At 38.8% G+C, this 25,622-nt stretch overlaps 1 protein-coding gene across 1 annotated transcript in view; it reads left to right on the forward strand.

The window, feature by feature from the left end:
• LOC145776055 (MAM domain-containing glycosylphosphatidylinositol anchor protein 2-like) overlaps positions 1-19,574 on the forward strand; it is a 31,905-nt gene extending 12,331 nt beyond the window's left edge. Inside the window, exons 13-18 of the mRNA XM_082587466.1 lie at positions 5,931-5,978; positions 6,315-6,473; positions 13,727-13,861; positions 14,096-14,220; positions 15,259-15,367; positions 18,137-19,574. Of these exons, the coding sequence (XP_082443592.1) occupies positions 5,931-5,978; positions 6,315-6,473; positions 13,727-13,861; positions 14,096-14,220; positions 15,259-15,367; positions 18,137-18,303 (743 nt within the window). The 3' untranslated portion in view covers positions 18,304-19,574. The remainder of the gene's footprint in view (positions 1-5,930; positions 5,979-6,314; positions 6,474-13,726; positions 13,862-14,095; positions 14,221-15,258; positions 15,368-18,136) is intronic.
• The last annotated feature ends 6,048 nt before the right edge of the window (positions 19,575-25,622 follow it).

Here is a 25,622-nt window from a genome sequence, read left to right on the forward strand (position 1 = left end):
GTGAGGCAGGGGTAATGACAGTAAAATCCCTAGGGTCGTCACTCAAAGGTACCAAAGGGCGTTCGTTCACGATCCAAACGGCACTGCCTGTGTACGTAAGCAGTTCAATAAAATTAGGCTTACGAATTGAAGAGTCCAAAATGTGAAAAAAGTATTTGTTCACATCAGCCATGAAACCAAATCTTTCAAGCCGAAATCTAGCCAAGACATCTGCCAAAGGGTTTAACAAGTCAGACCAGTCAGGACAAGAAGACATTAAATCATTTACACAAGTTCCTCGAAATTCAGACTTGCCATCGTAAGCAATGCGCTTTTTTAATTGTGACGTCACAAAGTATGGTAAATACCATTCAAATCCCTTTACATTTTCTGCTTCCCCAGCACGCTCAATATAACCATTAGATTTAAGATCTTTCATGGTGTCAGTAAGGAAATCACGAAGTTCAGGTTGTTTTAAAGCCTTCTTCCTTAAAGCAGCAGCTCTATCTGACGCCAGCACAAAATTGTTAGGTAAATCAATATCTTCCTTCAACGGTACAGGCATCTCAAATCGACCATCTTTCAACTCAATATTCGGTTCGACAAGTTCTCTAGCCAAAATATCATTGCGAGACAATTCACAGGTTTCATTTTGCAAGGTCAAATCCTGAATGACTTTATTCAGGTCTGCTATTTCCATATCACGAGACTCAATTTTACGCTGAAAGCCAGAGATGACATCCGACTCTGAAGACGTCTGCACTCTGCACACATTTGCAACGCTTTCATCTAAGGGTGACTTACCACCACAAGCCAACCAACCGAGAGGAGTGAGCAAAGCATGTGGTTCACTACGATTCTCACCAACACGCTCTTCTTTAGCACACATCAAATAAGCGTTGTCGTTTCCAATCAGTACATCTACAGTACTACAATCATTCAAATGAAACATATTCACGTCATGAAAATGACGGAAACTACTTAAATCCTGCTTATGTGGTAAAGTTTTAACATCGTCAGCCCAAGCTGGGTTAACCACCGAAGTTATATCACAAAACAGTTCATCTGTCTCTAACGACTGGATGTTGAGTTTAACAAGGTTAGCACAAGTAGGTTTCTGACCAGCCAGAGTATCCATTTTAAACGACGCTTTATCATACGGTTTAAGGCCAAGTTTGCACACCAAATCACTCGAAACAAAAGTCAACTGCGAACCAGGATCATGCTGACAATACACCAACTTCGATTTACCAGTCATTGGATTCAAAACACGAGCAGCAGTAACGCGATTAAAAGCTGCTTTAACATTTGCAATCTTAACATTACGCACAGGAACTCTGGCACCAGCATCATCTTTGCCAATCGAATCCAGAGAATCACGTGACGTCACATAAAAATCATGCAGAAGAAAATAGTGTTTCCTATCGTTGTTAGGCCCACACTTACGACAGTTATTTGCATGAACGCAATCCCTAACCATATGCTGGCGCAAACAATTCAAGCATTTGCCAGCTTTCACAATGACATCTCTCCGATCTTTAGGTGTCAAGCGCAAAAATTCTTTACAATTAGACAAAAAATGATATTCAACTTGACCACGTGACGAACAATAAAAACATGCCGGTATGTCTCTACGTCTGGCCACACCACCGCGCGGTGCGCCAACAGCAGTCGAGCACTGCCAACTCCCTGAAATCACACTATCATGGGGTTTTACCGACGTCTGCCTAACCGGACATGAAGGCAATTTTCCTTTGCCAAACTTTTTAAAATGCTGCGACTCACCAGAATCGCCCATTAGCATAATGCTGAAATCAGTCGACTTGCGCGTTTCCTCCCGTACTACAAATTCAAACAAACTCTGAAAAGTAGGCTCATCAGTACCACCATACTGATCACCTAAAAAGTCAAGACAACGCTGCTTAGCGTCAAACGGGAGTCGCTTAGCCAAATCCAAAATAAAACGTCCTTCCAATTTGTCACGCTGACCATAAGCTTGCGCGTAAAGCAGACACTGCGACAATTCATCTTTAAACTCTTTCAGATCACTGGAAGAGGTCGAAGTCAATTTGCTACCATAGCGATACTTTCTAATTTCCGGTTCGGCGAAAAGACCTCCAGGAACCCCAAAACGCTGGGACAAGCGAGCTAACGACATTTCTATCCTGTCTTCTTCTGACAAGCCAGGAGTGTCGGAAACCAAATTAGCAATCGTTTGCGCAGCTGTTCTAACACAAGCTGCTTGTAACAAAGTCAAACGAGTTCCTTTAAAGGGCGAAGCTGCCATTAAGGCCGTAACACGATTTTTAAAGAAGACAAATGGCATATTATTACCATCGTAACCAATCAAGGTCGCCTTATCGAAAAACGTCCTACTATTTTGGTATTCAAAAAAGCTATCCTGTTGTTGAGAACTCGATTTAGCGGGAGAAGACAAGCTATATCCCTTAAGGGGCTGAGGGGGCTCAGTCACATGCACAGCCCGATCACGATCCTCACAAACGTTAAAATCAGAAGACTCGATACGCCTCTCACAACCACCCAAATTACGTGTAGCTGGGCGATCAAAAACTAGCGGCGCAGAAAACTGTGAAGGGGGCAAAGCATTACTTCTGATAGCGGCCCCGTGACCTGTACGCTCTGGGGGAGGAGTTAGGTTATAAGTCACAGGCCTTGGCTCTACAGCCGTCGGAAGACCCTTAGCCGCGGCCCCGAGACCTCCTGAAACAGCTTGAAAAGATGTGGATTGTACTGGTCCACTTACGGATTGAACAGGCGTCTGGAAAAGGTTATGTAAATTTAACCGCGATTGATGTTCACTTCTGGAATGCCTAGAAGAGCCCTTCTTGGAGCTACGCCGGGAGCCCACATCTGATCGATATTCAGCCAAAGCTACTTCTTTACGTTGTTCAGCCCTCAACTGTGCGTCTTTGAGTGCAAACTCAGCAGCTCTCGCGGCGGCCTCAGTAGCTCTTGCTTCGGTCTCCGCTCTCGCGACGGCCTCTGCTCGTACGGCCTCAGCTCGTATGGCAGCAGCTCTTGCTTCAGCCTCAGCTCTCGCGACGGCCTCTGCTCGTACGGCCTCAGCTCGTATGGCTTCAGCAGCTCTTGCTTCGGCCTCGGCTTGTATCTGGAGCTCCTCTCGTCTTAGCTGCAGGTTAATTTGTGCAACTATCCGTGACGAGCTCTCAGACATCTTAGTGCTTACATTTGAGGCGCTATCCTCAGGATGTATGTCAGCATCCAACCTATCTGAGAACTCACATTCTTTTTGTTCGAAGTTATTTTTTAACGAGTTAAATTCAGGATCTACCCTATCACGAAGTTCTGCCAAGATTGCAGAGTTAAAAATTTTAGTCAAAAGAGCATGGAAATGCCGTAAATCCTCTTCCAAAGTAGAGAACTTAGATCTAAAAATTAACAGTTCCTGCTTATCACTCAAAGAACCTAGGGCTACAGAAAGTTCCCCAATTTGAGTCAAAATATCCCGTCTAAGATGTCGGGCCTCTCGAACTGACTTAGCCTCATCGTTACTGGGTCCCTCCCCAGAATGGCCTGCCCGACCGCAAAGAACACCATCAGGCTTAAACTCAGTCGAGTCGACGGCGGTCGAGTCCCTGTCGCCACCGAGTGTAGACATATTAAATGTTGAGGCTAAATTTACCAATTAAAAAATTAAGTTACACAAACACACAAAATATTAAGTTATAAAAAACTTAACTGCAAAGACCGTAAAAAATACAAAAAGGAATTAAAATGCACAATACCGTAGTTGTACGGGTATATGAAGTCCTAAAGTTCCACAAAACTTGCTTGGATTTTTCGACTTGAATCTTCAAGCACAGATCGATTGTCTTTAATCTTTTATCTTGCCAATGAATGTCAATGTAGTTTTTTCTTCAGAACCGACAAAGAAACGCCTTTAATTTTTAACTTAAAGTTCTTCAGTACCAACTGAGAAGAAAAGTCTTTAATTTTCTTTTGCTTCTGTAGACTACCAACCAACAAGATCTTCTTTTATTATTTTGCTTTAATTTCTTCTTGACCTACCAACTGACAAGAACTCGTCTTTTATTTATTTTTATGTGCTTCTAGTGCTTCTTGGCCTACCAGCTAACAAGTCACGTCTTTTATTTTTTATGCCTTCAAGTGCTTCTTGGCCTACCAGCTAACAAAAACGTCTTTTATTTTTTATGGTCACAGCGGTAAACCATAATCTCTTCGTGGGAAAATTGTAACATAAAGTTCCCGGATCCGTTCGTCTGCATGTAATGACCGAAAAAGAAACACTCCTCGAAACGTCTATTCAAAAAGTGTATTCCTGTAAAATTAGCCCGCGGCTATCGAAAATGGGACGCAACACCGTACGCCTCTAAAACTGTCACTACAGAACAGATTACTTGGATAAAAGACGGAAAATTTGTCCAGCTGGCAAGCACCAAGCAAACAGTTAAATATGCGACTGACTTCCAACAAACAACTTTACGAATGACTAGAATAATTTGCGATATCTCAAATGCACGTACACAGTAACTGTGACGCAATAATGAAAGACAATTATGAAGTCATTCAAACAGGTGTTCAAAGCGGCTGACGCAATATTTCATAAGGTCTTACGAACGATGGTGCAATATTTGGACATTTTCTAGCAATTTCCATGACGTAAGATGCCAGCTAGGTTAAGTAGACCATAACGGTTTTTATATGACGTTTGATTTGGTGAATAATTGTCGGGAACATGCAGCACCAACCATCTCACTGAAATTGATTTAAATAAATTCATAAAAGATTGCAATAAATTCAACCGGTGAAAGTGTGAAAACGTTGATTTTATTCTCATTATTTTTTCTTCTATTATCTAGCTAATCTTGATAGAAAATGGAAATAACAATCGGAGGAAATGTAATAAAAGCCGTGGTAACATCCCAAAAAAAACGTTTTTCGTTTCGGAAGTTACGTTGGAACAGCAAAACTAAACATAACTGGATGTCGGTTTGAATCAAATTTGGTTAAAATTTGCATTAAATATGCTTTTGTTGAATACTTTTATGGGGGGTGCGAGACTACATTGATTGCTCTGAGGAGGTCGCGGTGGGAAAAAGGTTGAAAACCCCTGGTTTAGAATGTGATTAGGTAAAGTATTAGCCTACCATAGGTAGGCTACCTACTATCCACTTCTTTCTTTCCAAAATCTTTTCCATCTGCTTCAAACTTGACAATAAAAATTGTGTTTGTTTCCAAAACCAATTAACTTATGAGCCATTTTTCAGTCATGTTTATGTTATTTTGCATAATTTCAATTTTTCATGTAACTTATGTGTTTTTCTTACTTTTGTAGCTTGGTTTGCAAAATTAGGCCCTTTTCAAGCAAACAGCCTTAGGTCTACAATACCCTTAATCCGGCCCTGGGTACGGTACATAATAAGTAGAATGCAATACAGACCATCTACTGTACAAAGAAGTATTCCTAATAACCGGTTTCGGCTTCAAAATTACAAGTGATAGGCCTACTTACAAAATTGCAATACAAATAGCTAATATGTTCAATGAAAAAGTCATAGCTATTTTCATAAAAAGCAAATTTGATTACAAATATTTATTAGCACAATCGATTGAAGAAGCTTTAACATCTAAAATCAATATTTTGGTTTGCGTCTTGGAATTTAAAATTGTAGGTAAATAGAAAAATCTATGGGTGTAGCTCCAGGCAGCTGGTTGTTGAAAAAAGCATCACTCATCTCTTCACAAGATGTAATAAATTGGGTGCACGTAGCTACTTGCGGAAAGAAGGCAATCGAAAAAAAAAAGATCAATCATCATCCTACTTTGGTAATTTGGCGTAGTATAAGCCTTATTATAACCTTATTTTCTAATACCCCGACGCTTGATATCAAGTATGAGTGAGATTGCCTTTATCAGGTAGCATACACTTAAAAATTTAATGTTTATAGTTTCAGATCTAAACCCAAGGGACGTGAGTCCAACGACCCACAGTCTCAGTAAGTGATTTCGTTGTTTTATTTTTAATTTTTTGTGGTAACATAAAATATATGGATCTTGTGCTTTTCATAAAATAAATTTGCATCTTCTAAAAATCCATTAATCAGCTAGGCGTATTGCCAAAACTATTTGTTATTGTTACTGCTTTAACTGTCTTGACATTGTACACGACTCAAAGCAGAGGGATAACTTAGTTCACAATCTCTCTTCTGGCTGCGCTACTATATCCATTGCTACAAATCCAAGTTTCAATAACCCATCTTTTTCTAGCTCTTTTTGCAAAATTTATTTAAGTTTAATATGTTTTGACATTGGTCAATGTTAATACCCTTCAGGTAAAGAGTACTTTTGCACTTTCGATTTCCCAAAAAAGTGTCTTTTCGTGCAATCCAAAACAGATGACTTAGATTGGACATTAAACAGTGAAAGTACTCAACTGAAAAGAACAGAAAGCACCGGGCCGGATGCGGATCATAGCAACTTTGATAAAACAGGTAACAATTTATTTTATCTTCAGTAATGAAGCTGTACAGTAAAGTGAAGCAATACGTTTGCTTGCATTCAATAATGATGATATAAAATACTCCACGGTCGTCGGACCACTCAGCATGCGACAACTCAGTAGGCTTATTAAGTACATTTCAGCTACTGACAAGTCAGCAAATAAGATTTACGTACTCACGTCGGACTTGCTTGGTATTTGCTTGCGGAACTGAATTTGCTGCCTTGTGACGTGTCATGGCTTGCTAAGTTGTTACATACTCAACTTTTTCATTTACCAACTTTAGTCACTTTTTAAAATGTTGCTGGCTCAGTTGTCACCAGTGGCGTAGCTAGGGGGGGGGGGAGGGGCACTTTCAGACTACGATTTTTGACTTTGATTATAATCTGATAAAAAAACGCATTTTTTCACATGCTTTTTCCTGAAGGGGCGGCAAAATCTGAATCCGCCCCTGGCAGCACATTTCGGTACATTCCCAGCTACGTCACTGGTTACTTGCTCAGTTGTCGCTTGCTCAGTTCACAACTGCTGACTTGTAGGAGAGTCATACTCTACACTTCAGTTTGGGATTTACAGTAAAAGTTAATCATAATAGACAGCATTTTCATGAATTTAGCTAGGGTTAAAATGTAATAATATAGTTTATTAGCAATAGCAGTGAAGACATGGTGTGTTTTTTAAATTACTAAGATTAACGTAGGATCTAATAGTCCGGCAGCCCGTGACGTATTTGTAACATCATAAGGTACAAAAGGTTTGAGTGTTTTATCAACCTTGCCCCACTGTGGGATGTTCAGAAACCCACATCCGAGGTTTCACTGCTGGGGCGTTTGGGGGCTACGGCCCGGTGAAAAACCCATTTTGGGGGTCAAAAAAACATCATAAGGTACAGGAAAAAAACCTATGCCAGATTTTATGCCTTCACTTGTAGACTTTGGAACAAGTCGATCTGGGTGCCCCAGGTGGGGCATTCCCGAATAAGGGGCCCCCAAAGTTGGGGCAAAATACGTAAAAATAACATCATAAGGTACAAAGATGGAACTTTTTTCATCAGTTAGGGCATGTTCCACTGAGGACGAAACAACTTTTCTTATGGCCCCAAGGTGGAGCTTATAACCTTATTTTAGGGGTAAAACCCCTAAAATTCACAAAATTAACATCATAAGGTACATGGATGAAACCAAGTGTAGGTGATAGTACCTCACTTACGGACTTCAGAACATTAAAATTTGGTCGCCCCAGGTGGGGCATTCCCGAATAAGGAGCCCCCAAAGTTGGGGCAAAATACGTAAAAATAACATCATAAGGTACAAAAATGGAACTTGTATCATCAGCTAGGGCATGTTCCACTGAGTTCGAAACAACTTTTCTTATGGCCCCAAGGTGGGGCTTAACCTCATCTTGGGGGTACAACCGCTAAAATTCACAAAATTAACATCATAAGGTACATGGATGAAACCAAGTGTAGGTGATAGTACCTCACTTACGGATTTCAGGACATTAAAATTTGGTCGCCTCAGGTGGAGCATTTCCGAATAAGGAGCCCCCAAAGTTGGGGCGAAATACGTAAAAATAACATCATAAGATACAAAGATGAAACTTGTATCATCAGTTGGGACGCGTTCCACCGAGTTCGAAAAAACTTTTCTTATGGCTCCAAGGTGGGGCTTAACCTCATCTTAGGATATACAACCCCCAAATTCAAGGTTGTAGCCTATTTGGATGAAACCAAGTGTTTGTAAATCGTCAAAATATTTTTGCTTCAGCTGAGGGTTTTTCCTAACACAAAGACTGATACCGGATGCAAAAGTCATAATTCCATAATAAGCAACTGTGCTACGTATAATTTAATATTTCACTGGTTGAAGACTGTAGTGTACAGTAGCATACAATGTGATAATGATCGATTTGGCGCAACAGGCATGCTTTCGTCATAGACTATTAAGTGTTACTCTGTATGACAACATAATGATATTATGCTACTCCTGTGGTTATATTTCGTACAAGACAAGAGTCGAAGACAATAATAGCGCATAGAGAACTCCACGTGCTGTTTCTGAAATTCTCATACTGACTGCCAGTTAACCTGCGCCATTAGAAATGTAAGATTTAGTATTATAGATTAAAGATTTTGAATCTTGCCAGTGTGTAGTGCCGGTTCCAGTAGCCTACCATTTTAGTTCTACTCAATAGAAAAGGTTAATTTGATGAAGATATTTACAACAAACTAAAAGCTAAGCTACATCTCCGGTTAGCAGACAGCATTAGTAGCACAGAAGCATCTGGCTGATGCAAAAAGTAGAATTCGACCACGACAACTACCGGTAGTAACCAGTTTACAAGGGCTATCAAATAAAAAAGTTTTAGTCTTCAATTGTTTAGAATACTGGTAGCGTAGTCTACGTTTTGAGTTCCTACCAAGAATTTTCAAGGAAAACCGAAACAGGAGAAAATGGCAAGACTGCCCAGTACTGGTATGGATACTTAAAACTTGTCAAGACGTACCTCCTCTTTGCTCGGAGTATTCATTCTGCAAATCATCAGTTGTTTGTGCACTGCATAGGAGAGATGTCAAGCGTGTTCTTCATTTTCAACCAACCAAATTATGCAAGATGGATTTTGCGACTGCAGGATAACATGCTAAAAATGAAAGAAACTCACCCTGGAATAAGTGATCTGTTTTCACCCTGGAATAAGGCATCTTGTCCGTAAAAAGAACTGAAAAAAACTTCTATGGATGTGCTGTTGATCAAACTTTAGAGCAAACAATCAATGCAGAATCCGCCAATCGACTCACTGGGATTACGTCTTTCACCAATTCAATTGGTGCCAGACAGAGATGGGCACTTACCCACTTTATGCGCCAAACGATCCTTCCCCACTTCTATGAAGATCTGGGGATGACATCAGCAGAGAAAGCATCATTCGACCTTCATCCTTCAAGCATCGATAGAGATCGCAGACATTTGGATAAACTAATGCAAAAAGTAAGCAATACAGTTAATCCATTTAGTGCAGGCTTCGATGTATCCTTTCTATTTAATATTAGCACAGGAAAAGCAGTGGCTCCTGCCACTTCAAATTTTCTTTTGAATGTTTTTCAAAAAGTAACTGAGGATAGAAACAAATTTATTAGTCAATGCCACCAGGACGCTAGCACCTTCAACAAGCCAATACGTAAAAACAAAATCTGCAACTTTGCTTCTGAAGCTGCCGTTGTCAAAAGCATAACCCGCAAAGGCAAATTTTCTCACTTGAGAATGGAACGCAATTTGATTGGAAGGCTTCTATGTTTAGCAGTAGATCACAAGGTAGACATGGAATTGATGCTGTCTTACCCCTTCACACCAGTACCACTGTCTTTGTGCCATATGGATGCAACGATGAAATCAACCCAAAAGTTAATGCTTTTGAAGGCTCTTTAAAAGAAAATTGAAAGTACAGATCCGCCTTTTGTTGACTGCACGTTGATCGATGGTATGTTTCTTCTTCACACTCTTGGATATTTGCCGATGACGTTCGGAGGTGTTGCAAAGACGACTTTGAAGAAATTGTGCAGACACAGTGGGAAAACAATACACGTTGTTTTCTATAGAACTGTATCGCCGTCCATCAAAGATGCCCAGCGAGATCGCCGAGCAATTCATGACTTCCGCGATCAGCAATACGTCATCGAAGGAGAGGCCATGAAACGACCTGTTAATTTTGCAGCCGCAATGAGGAATGACAACTTCAAGCAAGCATTGGTGTATTTTCTTGTTAATTCTTGGAAATCAGATGAGTGTTCCAGCTTCCTCGACTTAAAGGTTCTTTATGCTACACTTGATGAAACATGTTATGTTTACCGAAAAAATGTTGTCTGGTGAAGAGGAGTCCTTGTTATGCTACCACGAAGAAGCAGATACGCGCCTAATGTACCACATCGTCACCGCATGCCAAGATGTGAAAAATGTGGTAGTCCGCTCTAATGACACGGATGTTCTGATTATACTGTTGGGAAATTTGTCGTTCGTACAAAAAGACGTAAACATATGGATGGAAGTTGGTGTACAGGCAAACAATACTCTGAGATATATTGATGTATCAAAGCTTGGCAGTACTTTATCTCCAGACATGCTTTGTTCGCTTCCAGGTTTTCATTGCTTTACAAGGTGTGATTATACAGCTGCTTTTTTGGGTAAAGGGAAGGCTCGACCCCTTAATATATTGGAGAAAAATGTGCATGCTCAACATGTCTTTGCTGCTTTGAGATATTTGAAAAATCTTGATGAAACCATTGAAAAGGGCATTGAAAAATTTGTGTGCCAGATGTATGGATGTAAAAGTGGTCATTGCCTTAATGAATTACGATTTAAAAAAATCATTGAGACATACAAACCGAAAGGTTCCAATCCATTGCGACGACTGAAAGGTTCAGATGGAAGCAACTTTCTCTTTCCCCCGTGCAAAACTGTGCTCTATCAGAAAATACTCAGAGCGAATTACATTTGTGGCATTTAGAATCATGTTGCCGAAAAAGGAAGCTTTTTCCAGACACCAGTTGAAAGCGGCTGGCGTTTGGAAGATGGTAAATTCACTCCAGCTTGGTTTCATGGAGATCCAGTTCCGTCCATGCTGGATAACGTTCTGCAAAGTGAGAAGGGTTTGGACCAAGACGGAACAGAATCAGATGATGAAACAACAGAAACGGATGAATGTGACTTTTCTGACGACGAATCTGCAGACCTTTAATGAATAGATGTTTTTGCCTTTCTCCACCTCAAGCATAAATAAACTGTCGGCTATAGCCTACATAAGCAACTTTTTACCTTTATTCTTGTAAACATGGGGATAGAGTATGATTTGAACTTGTATTAATTTTACGGTTTCCACCAGAACTCACGAAACCACATGGAACAAACTGTTAGGATTAATCTTTTCACATGGCTGCAAACCGGGGCCAATGGTGCATAGCCTACTCAAGAGAGATTATGCAGGAGGCATGCTTTTTCAAGAAGCCTTTTGACTTGATAAACAGGGCATACGTTTTCAAATAGTTCAATGTGCATCTTTTCGTTCTAGTGTAGCCTATAGTTTAACGTTTCTTTCGCACGCCTTCCAGGTTTCGTTATTTTGTAGCGAGCAATTTTTCCATTCCTTTCAGCACAAATCACATGTTATTCGAGAAGTCCTCTCAGTTGTTTAGATGAGACCACATAGTGTGATTTGTTTCTGTTCAGTGTTTAGCCTGAGAGAAACTTAAATGTAGGTAGGCCTACGTACAATCAGGGGCGGATTTTCAAACTAAATTAGCCCGGGAATTTAAAAATAATAACGGTCCACTTCTATCAAAATAGATTTAGCATAAAAATGCTCGTTTCACAAACAATTTATTTCATTTCAGAAAAAGTCTTTCATCGGTAATATGATGTAGGCTATAAAATTAGACATTGTACGTATTTGTACAGCAAGCTTTGATTTGTAACTTGAATCATTGTCAGTGTTATTCAAACAAACAATAAGGATATAGCGCTACGACTATTATATTTCAAATAAAATTTTCTTTTGTACATAAAACAGGACAGTCAGGGCCGGATTTAGCTGATGGGGGGCCCGGGGCACTTTTAGATCGGGGGGCCCCCATGCGAAAAACCATCTCTACGTCTACAGTAGCATCAGTCCAGTACTGCACAGCATTTTGCAGACTTTAAAGGCCAAAACGAAAAAATATATAACAAAATCACATTTTTTCCACATAGGGGAGCCCTTCAAAAGTCGGGGGGCCCGAGGCAACTGCCCCCCCTAAATCCGGGCCTGAGGACAGTGACCCTCTGACCGGCCAACCGGGAACGTTCTCGAATTCCCAGTAGGCTAATGATTAGCCACCAATCCACCCCTGCGTACAATATCTATTTTCATTGTGATAAATTTTAACCTAATAAGCAAATGTTATGTTGTGTAGATATTATATCTTATATACTTCGTTGATTTTCCAAAATATTTGCAGACGTTTTGAAATATATACGAGAGACACTATTGGTTTTATACCTTATGATGTTAATTTTGTGAATTTTAGGGGTTATACCCCCAAAATGAGGTTAAGCCCCATCTTGGGGCCATAAGAAAAGTTTTTTCGAACTCGGTGGAACGCGTCCCAACTGATGATACAAGTTCCATCTTTGTACCTTATGATGTTATTTTTACGTATTTTGCCCCAACTTTGGGGCTCCTTATTCAGGAATGCCCCACTTGGGGCGACCAAATTTTAATGTTTTGAAATCCGTAAGTGAGGTACTATCACCTACACTTGGTTTCATCCATGTACCTTATGATGTTAATTTTGTGAATTTTAGGGGTTGTACCCCCAAAATGAGGTTAAGCCCCACCTTGGGGCCATAAGAAAAGTTGTTTCGTACTCAGTGGAACATGCCCCAACTGATGAAAAAAGTTTCATCTTTGTACTTTATGATGTTATTTTTACGTATTTTGCCCCAACTTTGGGGGCTCCTTATTCGGGAATGCCCCACCTGGGGCGACCAAATTTTAATGTTCTGAAATCCGTAAGTGAGGTACTATCACCTGCACTTGGTTTCATCCATGTACCTTATGATGTTAATTTTGTGAATTTTAGCGGTTGTACCCCCAAAATGAGGTTAAGCCCCACCTTGGGGCCATAAGAAAAGTTGTTTCGTACTCAGTGGAACATGCCCCAACTGATGAAAAAAGTTTCATCTTTGTACTTTATGATGTTATTTTTACGTATTTTGCCCCAACTTTGGGGGCCCCTTATTCGGGAATGCCCCACCTGGGGCACCCAGATCGACTTGTTCCAAAGTCTACAAGTGAAGGCATAAAATCTGGCATAGGTTTTTTTCTTGTACCTTATGATGTTTTTTTGACCCCCAAAATGGGTTTTTCATCGGGCCGTAGCCCCCAAACGCCCCAGCAGTGAAACCTCGGACGTGGGTATCTGAACATCCCACAGTGGGGCAAGGTTGATAAAACACTCAAACCTTTTGTACCTTATGATGTTACAAATACGTCACGGGCTGCCGGACTATAATTATGAATCAAGTTTTGTCACGCACCAAGCTTTCCAAAATTGCAAATTTTCTTTGTAAAAAAAAATCTGTCGTTTTTCTCGCTCAAATTAAAGTAACCGATTGTATAAAAACATGCTATGTCTAAAGTCAGCAGCGGATTTAAATTGAATGAAAGATAATGATGAAATAAGATATCGTGTCCTATGTCAACTTTGTTTCAAAGGTGGTTATATGTTCATCGAGTCTTCAAATGTAAAAGCAGGAGATAGAGCACGCCTCATTAGTCCCACGTTCTGGCATGAAACATCTCAGCGACACTGCTTGAAGTTTTTCTATCATATGAAGGGTCGCCATATTGGTAAGAATGCACCTTTAATGTCTTAAAATAGTCGTTGGCGTTTGAAATTGAGATAAAACTTAATGTAAGTTTTAAGATTTAATTTAAGTTTACATCAAAACAAACACAACATGGCCACGAGAAGTTAAATTGAATCGATAAAATATTACGAAGACGCTTGCTGTGCTACATCGCGATTATTCATCACAACGTCTAGTTTCTATGCCTTCAAATAATTTTTTCGATACATGAAAGGAAAGCTACGAGTCTTGCTTTCGGAAAAGACTGGAAAGGAAGTTGAGTTGTGGAAGAAGGAAAAAGAACAAGGCAAAACCTGGCTCTATGCTCTGATTAACCTATCACCACGAACAGAGTATCGGGTAGGTCGCTTGCGTATGTTTTTGTGGTGTTTTAGCATGGAACGAAGGCATGGTATAGGCATTAGGCATACCACTAACAAAAAGATGCAATTACTATAAGAACTGAGAGCATTGAAAATGCATCACATTGTTGCCTGTGAAAAGTTTCGAAAGAAAAATAATAGCGTATAAAAATGAAGCTCTTTTGAATGAGACTTGAATTTGATCAGTCTGTTCAATATAAACAATGCAAAAAAGACAATGCTCAAAACCAGTAAGGTAGTGAGAAATTTCCAAAGAAGAAGGAGATTGATTAGCCTATATCTGAAAGAAATAACTACAATGACGTTTGTATGACGCCAATGGTAGCCTATGTGACTCGACGCAGACGCATTGCAAAAACATTGAGTTATGACTTTCCTGGAAGCTTCATGAACAAAAGCAATTTTTTCAGAGGTTTTTGTGATTGGATGACAGCCAAACGCCATCGCGTGGCAATGGTGATAGCTATCACGCTCTCTTTTTAAAGAATCGCCTCCAATCACTTCGATTTCTGTGTCGTCAGCCAATTTTTATTTGGGAAATTATGTGTAGCTTTTTTTTTAGGTAATTCTGTCACGTCTGTTTTAACATTTAAGGTGAAATATTCAGGACAACTGATGCAATGCCGTTCTAGTGTTATCAAATTAAACAAAAATGTTCACAAATGCTACCATCTGTGTTGATACAAGTCACACGCAAATACGCAATCATTAGTGTTTAATGTGCACTTAACTCAGCACTTTATGCTGTTGTAGATCCACTTGTCAGATGTCATACATGCTACAAACGAAGGCTTGTAATCCATCAACTCTAACATATTTTTAGAATATTATTTATTCGTTCAAAACAACACAAAAACCCTTTTTAGTTTTGAAACCAACTCAACTATTGAAGTGGCGTTTCATCTCTTTTACCCAAGGTGAAAGTTCTCAGAAATTAATTTATTATTGAGTTTTTTAATAACCCGGTTGATACTGCTTTACTGTAAGTATTGAGCCACTGCAATTTTGCTTTCAGATTATATTTGAAGCTGTAATGAAGGATGGATTTCAAGGTGATATTGCCATTGATGATATCATAGTTGATGGTGACGAATGTGAGCTTCCTCCTACTACCTCAAATGAAAGTGAGAACCTGTAACTTTAGAGCGACATGGTGTTTCTACTTTAAAGTAATTTGTTTTTTAGAAAGATATGGAAACAAGAGAAAGTCAAATAAATGATTTTTTTCTAATTTTTTTTAAGGAGCAGTTTCTTTGGCCAAACGCAACTGAGACCACAAAAATGCAAACAATTGTAGGCTACTGCTTGTAAATATTTTATTAGTGAAAGTTGTTCCTAAATGTTGATGCTTTCCAACCAAACAATTTTGATAGTTGTTTTTCCTTTGCCAAAATGTCAAATACTGACAGAGCAGAGGTTCCAAAGATCAAAATAATCAATTACAGAACCAAGACTTTTTGGATCATGATCCGGTTTTTGCTTTTTGAGATCCGGATCCGGAAATTTCTAGATATCTTAGATTCGAATCTGAAGTAAATTTAACAAATCTGAAGTAATTTTATGTCTCAAATTTTATACAATAGTAGGCTATTTCACCACACGACAGATTCACATTTTTTTTGTAAAAGTAATTTACAAAATGGATTCATTAAATTCAGTACGTAGCTTACTCCTCAGTACTGTAGGTGTATACTTAATAGGTGTATGGTGCTTTCGTGCTTAGCGTACTACCGTACGGGTACATCACGCGTTACTTGCTGATCGCCTCGTATAGCACTTTTGGTCTTTGCATAACAAGCATCCTGACTTGAAATGTGTTCTCTCTTCATTCAAACGCATAATTGCATATTACATGACGCAACCAATATGGTTTCTGAACTAACCATTCAGTGCATAGCAAAGCAATAACTAAACTTAATAATGAAATAAAGTCTAGCCTCATTTGTCAACCTTATGTAGGCCGGGTGCAACCTAGTTCGTACCCTGAACAGTTCGTACCCTCAGTTCGTACCCTGAAAAGATCGAGAGAAAAAATTAAAAAAAGCCGAAGTCGCTGATCGCAGTTTCATAGCACAAAGCCGAACTCGCTGATCGAAGCTTCCGCAAACAAACTCGAGGGTTAAGGTTAGCGGAAACTGCGGAAAAATGAAACAGCGGAAAAATATTTGCGGAAACTGCGATCAGCGAGGGTTAGAGCATAGATTACTCTATGGTTAGGGTAAAGGTTACCGGGAACTGCAAAACTACGAAAAAATGTTTGCGGAAACTGCGATCAGCGAGGGTTAGGGTTAGAGCATAGATTACTCTATGGTTAAGGTAAAGGTTAGCGGAAACTGCAGTTAGCGGAAATTGCGAAACAATGTTTGCGGAAACTGCGATCAGCGAGGATTAGGGTTAGAGCATAGATTACTCTATGGTTAGAGACTTAAAGTTAGGGTAAAGGTTAGCGGAAACTACGGAAAAATGTTTGCGGAAACTGCAATCAGCGAAGGTTAGGGTTAGAGCATAGATTAGTCTATGGTTAGGGTTAGCGGAAACTGCGGAAAAATGTTTGCGGAAGCTGCGATGAGTGAGGGTTAGCGTTAGGATAGGGTTACTGTTAAGGTTAGCGGAAACTGCGATCAGCGACTTCGGCTTTGTGCTATCTTTCCCTCGATCTTTTCAGGGGGAAAATTTTAAAATGTTTGCGGAAACTGCGATCAGCGACTTCCGCTTTTTTTAATGTTTTCTCTCGATCTTTTCAGGGTACGAAATGAGGGTACGAACTGTTCAGGGTACGAACTAGGTTGCATCCATGTAGGCCTAGTGGCCTACCTTGTAACCCATAATGCATGTTTATCTCTCTAACATTAAACATTTTCAACACATATTGCAGTAAAAATGCAACAAGCAAAACCAATTTTTAGAATTTGGAAAAACAATGATCTTACAACATCAACGTTGACCTGACTAAAATTTCAGTGTTGCCACAAACGCAGTGGTTCAAAACTTTCTCCGGGTTTGGAAATGTTGCCAGGAGTTTATGAAATATTTTTATCTATTTGTTTCCTTTTTTTGTCGTATCCAGGCTTACCCAGTGGTTGAAGATTTAGATTAAGTGGACGGGAAGGCAAGGAAGCCAATCTTCTTGTCCACCTTCAGACTTGCTTTTAAGTGTCCTACCAGAGACACAGCCGCATGCTCTTGAGTGGTGTCGAACCGGCGCCCTTTTGATTGTTGTTCCAGACCTTTCATCACTCGGTTATGCATTGATCTTACTGTAGGCTATCTTATCTTTTTGATCTTACTGTTTCAAAAAAACAGACTCAGATCCAGATCCGGATCCGGCGAAAAATAGTAAGATCTGGGTCCGGATCGTATTCCTGTACACCTCTGTGATAGGGTGTTACGCAAGAACCATGATTCTAGTCAAAACCTTTCGTATTTCCAAGGTTGCCAGATGCACTTCAGATTTCAGGCATAAATGTCAATATGGTAACAACAGCACAAAAGTAGCCCAAATTTACACAGAATATACACAAAAACTACAATTACAATTATTATCAATTACTACTCAAGCTAGCGTCTTACACTAGCAATCCTGTTTGATATCAAGCGTAGCAGATTAGCCGCTAACCAAATTTAAAACTTGCAATTTGGCATGGTATGTGAACAGTACATAGACCTGTTGTATGATATGTCGCCATGGATGAGACTTTATTCCTCATGATTTCTTTTAAAAGTTAATTCTTCGTTGATCACCAGTGTCAATTTGTAGCCAAGCAACAATAGTAAACGTAGTGACATGTGAAAGGATCGAATCGAGATCCTGTAGAGTGTAGATCGTCAATTATAAGCCTAAATAAGCTGTAGAACAAACTTAATTTAACAAACTTAACCGTTTATTTCATCAGACTTGTTTCCAACTACACCACAAGGTGGCGGTGCTGGGTCGTTGAAGAACCAATTTCATTTCCTTCCGTTTTCCATTTGGAAATTTTCCACGTCGACACTAACATTATTAAATTACTTTGTAACCGTGGTATTTGGTTACTTTTGCAGTTTTTCCATTTTTGTTTGAACAATTTTCTAAACAAATTGTTTCTTTATTTGTAACGCATATGAACCGTGTAGGGTAGGATCAACCATTTTTTGCATTGATTCAAAGTCTGCAGACGTTATAGGCTAGTAGGCCTACTTTGACCTGAAATAGGCTAGTACTGCTAATTCGCATTCATCCAATGCTGATACTTGCATAAAAATCTATTTTATAATCTCTTAACATAATTTATTAAAGAATCAATTTTGCTATAAGCATAGCATCTTCAGCTTATTCAAATAAAACGTCTTCAACATAACATGAAATAATATTTCGATTTATTTGTAGGCCTACAATGTCTTCTGCATTTCTTTGGTTTAAGTTTTATTTAAATACCGAAATAGTAGGCCTATAAGAAAGCGAACAATTATTCAGATTTGGGTATTTTTGCCAGTGCAGCATGTAGTCCAAGTATAGTTGTACTAGTTGTATCAATTCTATTTTCCAAAGTTATTGAATTGGTTTTCATTCCGTTTTACACAAAGTGTGAACGATTTTTCTTACGTCTTTAGGGAACATTCAAAAGTGTGTGCAAATAGTAATGCGTTGTGTTAAGCATAATGATCCGTAACTGCGTAGCAGACCAAGAGCTTCCTTACACTAGTTTTTGTACAGTGACTTTTATAACAATATTGACGTTGTAAACATGTTCACAGCTGAGTCTTTATTACCTATAGCTTTATGTCAGCTTATCTAGATATAACAACTTCTAGTCACTAGTGTACATCGCATTTTATGCAAGACAACAAATATGGTATTTTCGTGAGACAAAGTGAAACATTACATTTTTATAAAACATAGTGGCTATTGCATTACTTCAATGAATATGCCTAAATCTTTCATGTTTCAACAAAAATTTTAAAATTATGTTATATTGCAATAAAATACTTGATTTTAAAATGCAATAAAGAACATAAATACATAGCCTAAAATGGACTATTGTAAAAATTGTAACTTTGAGCTGCAATATTCTGTATTTTGCAGTTGTTTGGTTTTTTGTTACTTTTTAAAGCTGTGTTCCATATTTAAACACTTTACGAGTGACGTATAGATTCATATTTTATTTGTACAAAGTGATTTGTTTAAATCAAGCATCCTATCTCATTACTACGAATTGTTTTTGATGAAAGCTGTCTTTGAGAAGGTTACTTGAATTTTTTAGTTAATAGAGGCTTAGTGGTCTATGAATTAGGCCAGAAGAATACTGTAGTTGAGATTCGCGTAACTTTAAATCTTTGGCTTTGCCAATTTGATTAATCCATTCCGACAACGAGGAAAGGAAAATTGTATCAGCTCATTTTCTTATTAGCATTGTAACTTAAAAATGTGATACGGATTATTTTCTTTTCAGTAAACTTTCTTTTGTCTTTCCCAAATTTCCACGAGCAATTTTTTGTTTTAGTTGTGATACCATCGTTGATCAGTTTCAATGTTTTTTCATGTAGTAGTAGTCCAGTTTCAACTTAGTGATTTTCCCATTACGGAGGGTGGCCGGATTCACCTCCAAGTGGCACAATCGCTTTCACACCCTGCCTCCACATTGATCTGCCTAACGCGTCCTCTTTTGTCAAGCCCACCTTGCTGTTTTTCCTCAACTTGCCTTTTCCACGTTTTCTTGGATCTTCCTTGCTTTCTACGACCCTCCACTCGCAACTCCAGTGCTCTTTTTAAAACATCATTGTCACCCCTTCTCAAAATATGCCCATACCACCTCACTCCAGTCGCCTTCGCCAACTTAATATTCTCATTCAACCCAAGCAAGTTCATAAGTTCTTCGGTATTCCTTTTGTCCATCAGCTTCATACCAGACATTGCTCCCATTATCGCTCTCTCAGTTGTTCTTAAAATTGCCAGTTCGTTTTCCTGTAAGCACCATGTCTCACTTCACTTCCTTTCGTACAGCATTGCAGATCTCACACAACTAATATAAATCCTTCCTCTCATTTTGAACGGAATTCTTCTACCACATAACAATTCTCGATACTCTCTGAATTTCAGCCAACCAAACCTCACTCCTGCAGTCACTGCCGCTTCACAACAACCACTAGCGTTCAATCTATCTCCTAGGACCTAGATAGCAAAAGGCATTCACTGATTCAACATCTTCATTCAGCTTTTCAACAGGACCAATCATTCTTTCTTCAATCTTCTTGTATCTTTCACATTCAAAACAATCTCCGGATCTGCATGTCACTCTTCATCTTTGCACATCTTCCATGCACCCACTTCCTGCATTTCGTACACATAACAGAATTTTCCCTTACTCTTTTTCCACATACGCCACAAGGGTTGATTTTGCGCATTGTGGTTTTCCCTTCCGTTCCACTTGATTACAATCTTTGTCTTGTTGATGTTGACACTCATACCTTTACATTGAAGCGGCTCCTTTCACTTCTCAAATTTCGTTCATGTGTAATATTCTTGTTGCTTATCTCGCCACGTACACAAGGAAACACTGCGACTCTATCCGATGCAAAATTATGCTTTTACCAATAACTTTTCCACAAATTTTCCTAGGCCTGCCCTCTCTACGTGTGTTTACTCAGTCATCGCAAAATAACAATCTCAAGGACAAAAGTTGGTAAGTGGCGTGTGAAACTCAAACCAAACCTCTTGTAGAGATCGCAAAGGATTGTATTTTGGAGCTGCCAACTTGTTGAAAAAACTTTCAATCCTCCTACTCCACATCGATTATATTGCAAACAATCAATCAAAAACTTCCAGTGTAGGCGACATTTAGTTTGTCTATTTCTGTATTTCAATAGAGGTTAATCAAATTTATGACCATCAAAAAAGTTTTTAACTTTTGGTTGGTCAACATTTGATAACTTAGGAGAGGAGCACTTGCAATTGTCCTACGCCTAGTGCGCTATCGTAACTCGGATTTAACGCATTTAGTTAAATATTTTGCTTAAATTGCACTTAAATAGCAAAATAAAAATTATCCTACCAATATTAAGCTGCTTATTACGTCAAAAGAAGAAATAGTCAAAAAGTAGCCAGTTTTTTTATCTATCTGTTGTGACCACTCGGCACTCACAATTGAATGTTGCAAAAGTTATCCAATATACAGGAACGAACAAACGGTTTGAACAACAATCAACTCGATATAATGGGCATTTCGATTTTGTGAGTAGAACAACAATTTAACATCCGCTTTCTGCAATGTCTTAGGACTAAAGTGTCTTGCCTCGACGCAGCCACATCATCTTAACGGCGATCAAGAGGCAACCATTGAATTGTCAGTCCCGTGCTTTAGTCTGCAACTGGCTCACGTAGCGAATTACTTGTGAAAGTTTTGATGTGTGTTTTTCATGTATGCTCTGCTTACATTTCATGTTTTCAATTCACTGCTAGTTCGAAATCGGTAGCCTAACTTTGCTTCAGCTGCAACTCCGTATGTCAACAAATCTATTCTATCTTGGAAGATTAAAAAGTTATAAACTTTGAGATCAGACATATTTTCCAGGTAGAATCAGATACAGAAGACAAAGTTTTTTTAGTTGAAAGGAGCTGGTTTGACATTTATTACAATATGTGGCTAGTTTTAAGATTATAATTGTTGCTGTACTGCATTAGGGTGAGCAGTAAGCCCAGATTTGTATCAGACACGTATCGTAGGCTACTGGTTGAATTTGAAGCGCTGTTGAAAGTGTTTTTTGCCATTTTAAGCTTTTGCTTCTCACCTCACACATTAAGGTAACCTGACATGGGAAACTAATTACTAAGGATAACAACAAACATTAATCCTTTTCCACAGATTCTCAGTTATTTTTTTCTATTTTTGTCAACACCTGTCTTCTTGGTATGTCTTCATCGTTGCAAGATCCGATTAACTTTTTTGGTTCAGATTTTAGAAATTGAAAATACTAAAACCATCTTTTTGACCCACAAGTTTTTTTGACAAGAAAGAAAAAACATTCCAACAGCATCTGCAAAATCGTCAACTTGCACATTTTGCTTTGACAAAAAGGGATTATTATTGAAAGAAGAGGACTCAAACAAAAGCATTCTCAGTCTTATTTGCATTTGAAGGCTCGTCTAAAGAATAAAGATAAACCAAAGACTTGATGACCGCTGAGAGACATAATTGAAAATTATAAGGCATTTTTGCTTATTTTTGTGTTTTTTATTGTTCAGCATTTGTTTGCTCACATCAAATTTAACACCAAACAAAGTTAATATTTTTATTCCGAAGCTCATATTTTTGTAAAACAACCGAGTAATTATTTTACAACAAAGTTGCATGGTAACCAAGAACAAAAACCTAAATGACAAAGCAAACTGAATGATTTTCTTTGAACATTTTGTGCTCATCGCCTTAGTTTTGTGCTAGATCTATGTTTTAAACTCGGTTTTCAAACTGAAATGTTATCCTGGTTGAGTCACCTCAATCCAATAAGTGTTTAGTAGTTTTCACTAACGTGAAATGATCTGTTCTGGTAATTAAAACAAAGTAGGCTACCCTCCCCATGCGTGGGTTGATTAAGTCATTGAAGGTGTTGATAGTAATTTGCCACCAGGTTAACACGTATTTCCTCACCTGAAGTCATCAATCTCGGTTCTATGTCTCATTGAGCAAACGTTTACGATAATATGATGGAAAAATGCAACTTTTGCTCTTTGGGATGTTCGGCATCAGTAAACAATAAAGATAACGTTCTTATTATCGTTAGTCGTTCGCTTGGTGGTCGAAAGCAATGTGTTTATTTTGCTAAGATGAAAGATTCGCTGTTGAGCAAATCTTAAGTTGATAAGGAAGTTCATGGCCCAATTAACTAACATTACATCATGGTTTTATACAACAACCACGTATCTACCTTTGGCATGATTTTTTTGCAAGGAATGTATTCTTCATGCAAGCACATCCTGTGCAAAAGGTGCTCTGGCAGTCTACATCTGGAACAAAAGGTTTAGCATTGAACAGAGTGAAGGACACTTGACAAAGATCTAGAGCATTTTCCTCGAAAATACCATGCATTTCAGACCTTTACTTTTACACAAAAAAATATGATAATTACTTTTATTTTGACTAGGCGAACACGCGGCAATCAAGCATATCCCGTCTGTCCCCAACAGGTTTGTTTATTCAAGGTCACAACAGGCTGGGGCAATCCACGCGCGGTGCGTGTCATCTTACACCTGTGTGAGCAATCTCGGGTCAGCATGCTCTTGTGGGCGGACATGTGTGTGCACTCAGAGATGACGTAGTGTGGGAAAGTGTGCTGCCATTTTACGCCTGATTGACTTTCACTCAACATGAAGCTTTCAGAAAGTTACGCGTGCCAAGAAGAACGACCCCATTACAAATTACGGAAGAACTTTGTTGTTGCGCTGTACAAAGAATATAACCACTTTGTCTGCTGCTACATAAATCGATCATGCCGCCATAGATCATCAAACTCATTTATCATATTTTGAAACCACTTATGCATGTGAATAATGCCATTCCTTGCATGGCAACATTGTTTGGTTTTTGAGATATTCGTTTACTCTTTTTGCTTGCTTCCATAATGCAATTATGGACAACCAAGAGTCTCTTGATCATAAATTAACTAACGCATAATGCAGAAACTATATTTTTGATCAAAGTGATCGGGCGTTTTAACCATTTTCTTTTAAAAGTCCAATATTATCATTGTTTTATGATTTCTGTTATTAGAAGGGAGGGGAGGGCTTTTTTTCTCAAATCCAAGCCCTGCTCATTTTAGCCCTGGTTTCAGAATACAACAGAACATTCTAAGACCTCTTAAAAAACATTGAAACTGTGGTTCAAAGACTCCCTCCTATTGGAGAATTACTTTTCGCGTTTAATTGCCTAATATTGTATAGACATCACCTTTTGTTTATGGCATTTCATGGCCATTTAAAGTACAAATCTTATTTGCTACTGTACTAAAACATATTAAATATGTTGCAAGATTGCCGTAAGCATTTTTCTGATCTTTGTTTCATCGTAAAACACGGGAAAGTGGTCATTTTGATTAGTGTGCAATTGTGCATGTGCAAAAGCGTGGCATTAATGCAAACAGCTGCTTGTGTGAAGCTGGTTGTAGTTGAGGTGCCGTAAATTGAACAAAACCTACCTCCAAAAACTACTTTTCAAAACATAAAGTCGCTTTTTGCTTGTTTTGTTAAGTTACGATAACTGATTTAACTGACAAAACGTCTTTGGCTTCTGTCTGCCGAAATTTACTTTGCATTTTCGATTCAAGCTCTCACTCTGAGATTCTCCGCTCAATCCATTTCCATCTACATGTCTATTTTATCTGCTGGTTTCAGTTTAATCGGTTTAATCACGTAGGACTTGCCTTTGGTATGCTTCTGTTGGCACCATCAATTGAAAACTTCAGGCTGACAACTGCTGCTGAAGATGCTTCTCACCAGCAAGTTGTTGTGATGGATGTTTGTCGACTCGAGGTGGTTGTTGAGAAAACTCTATCAGTAGAATACTGAACAATGCGCTAATCCTGTGAAGTGAACTTTCAGAAGTTCTTTCCTTAGATTCCCTTACAATGCATGGCATATTGGCATTGTACTCCAGGCAAGAAAGGGCAACTTTAATGAATGAACTGTTTTTTCTTGAGACCTACCGTGTTCTCCCGATTGTTTTTTGGCCCACAAGCCAAATATAAATAGATTTGGCACCACGGTTTTTGGCCTGTGGAAGCCCAGTCAGCTTGACCCTATATATAGCCCAGCCCGCCATGGATATCGATCCAACTGGATCATCATTGTTCATCGAGAGCTGAATTAGCTGTGATACTTATAGAAAGAAAGAAAGAGAGAGTAAACCATCTCATGATCGTATAAAAGAAAAATTAAAATGATGATGTTTTCAAGACCTCAAAAGCATTGAGCTTTGACAAAAAGAACATCTTAAAGCAGTGTTTCCAAAACTGCATATCGTGAGGGATTCTCTGGTGTGCCGCGGAATCTTTTGAAATTTTAGAAAATAAACCATCAGTATTACAAACAAATAGGCATGCAGGCAAGCCATCGAGACTATAATGAACAGTTGAACACCATGCATTAAAGAAGTGATTACTGATTATATTATGGCATTTACCTGTTCCTTTGCCGATGCTTTTTTATAACCAATTGTGCTTTGCAGCAAGTGTGCAACGTATTTTTCATTTTTTTAGTGCGCCGCAAGCTGAAAAAATTTGAGAACTACTTGTCTAAAGTTTCACAACAATCATACTAACTTAAAGTAAACAGGTGGGGCGAGAAATGAAGATCTGATCAATATCTCTGACTGATGAAAGCGACCAAATGCCTTAATTACTGTTTCCTTTTCG

Source organism: Aplidium turbinatum, chromosome 1 (genome assembly GCF_918807975.1).
Source record: "Aplidium turbinatum chromosome 1, kaAplTurb1.1, whole genome shotgun sequence".
NCBI classification, from domain to species: domain Eukaryota; kingdom Metazoa; phylum Chordata; class Ascidiacea; order Aplousobranchia; family Polyclinidae; genus Aplidium; species Aplidium turbinatum.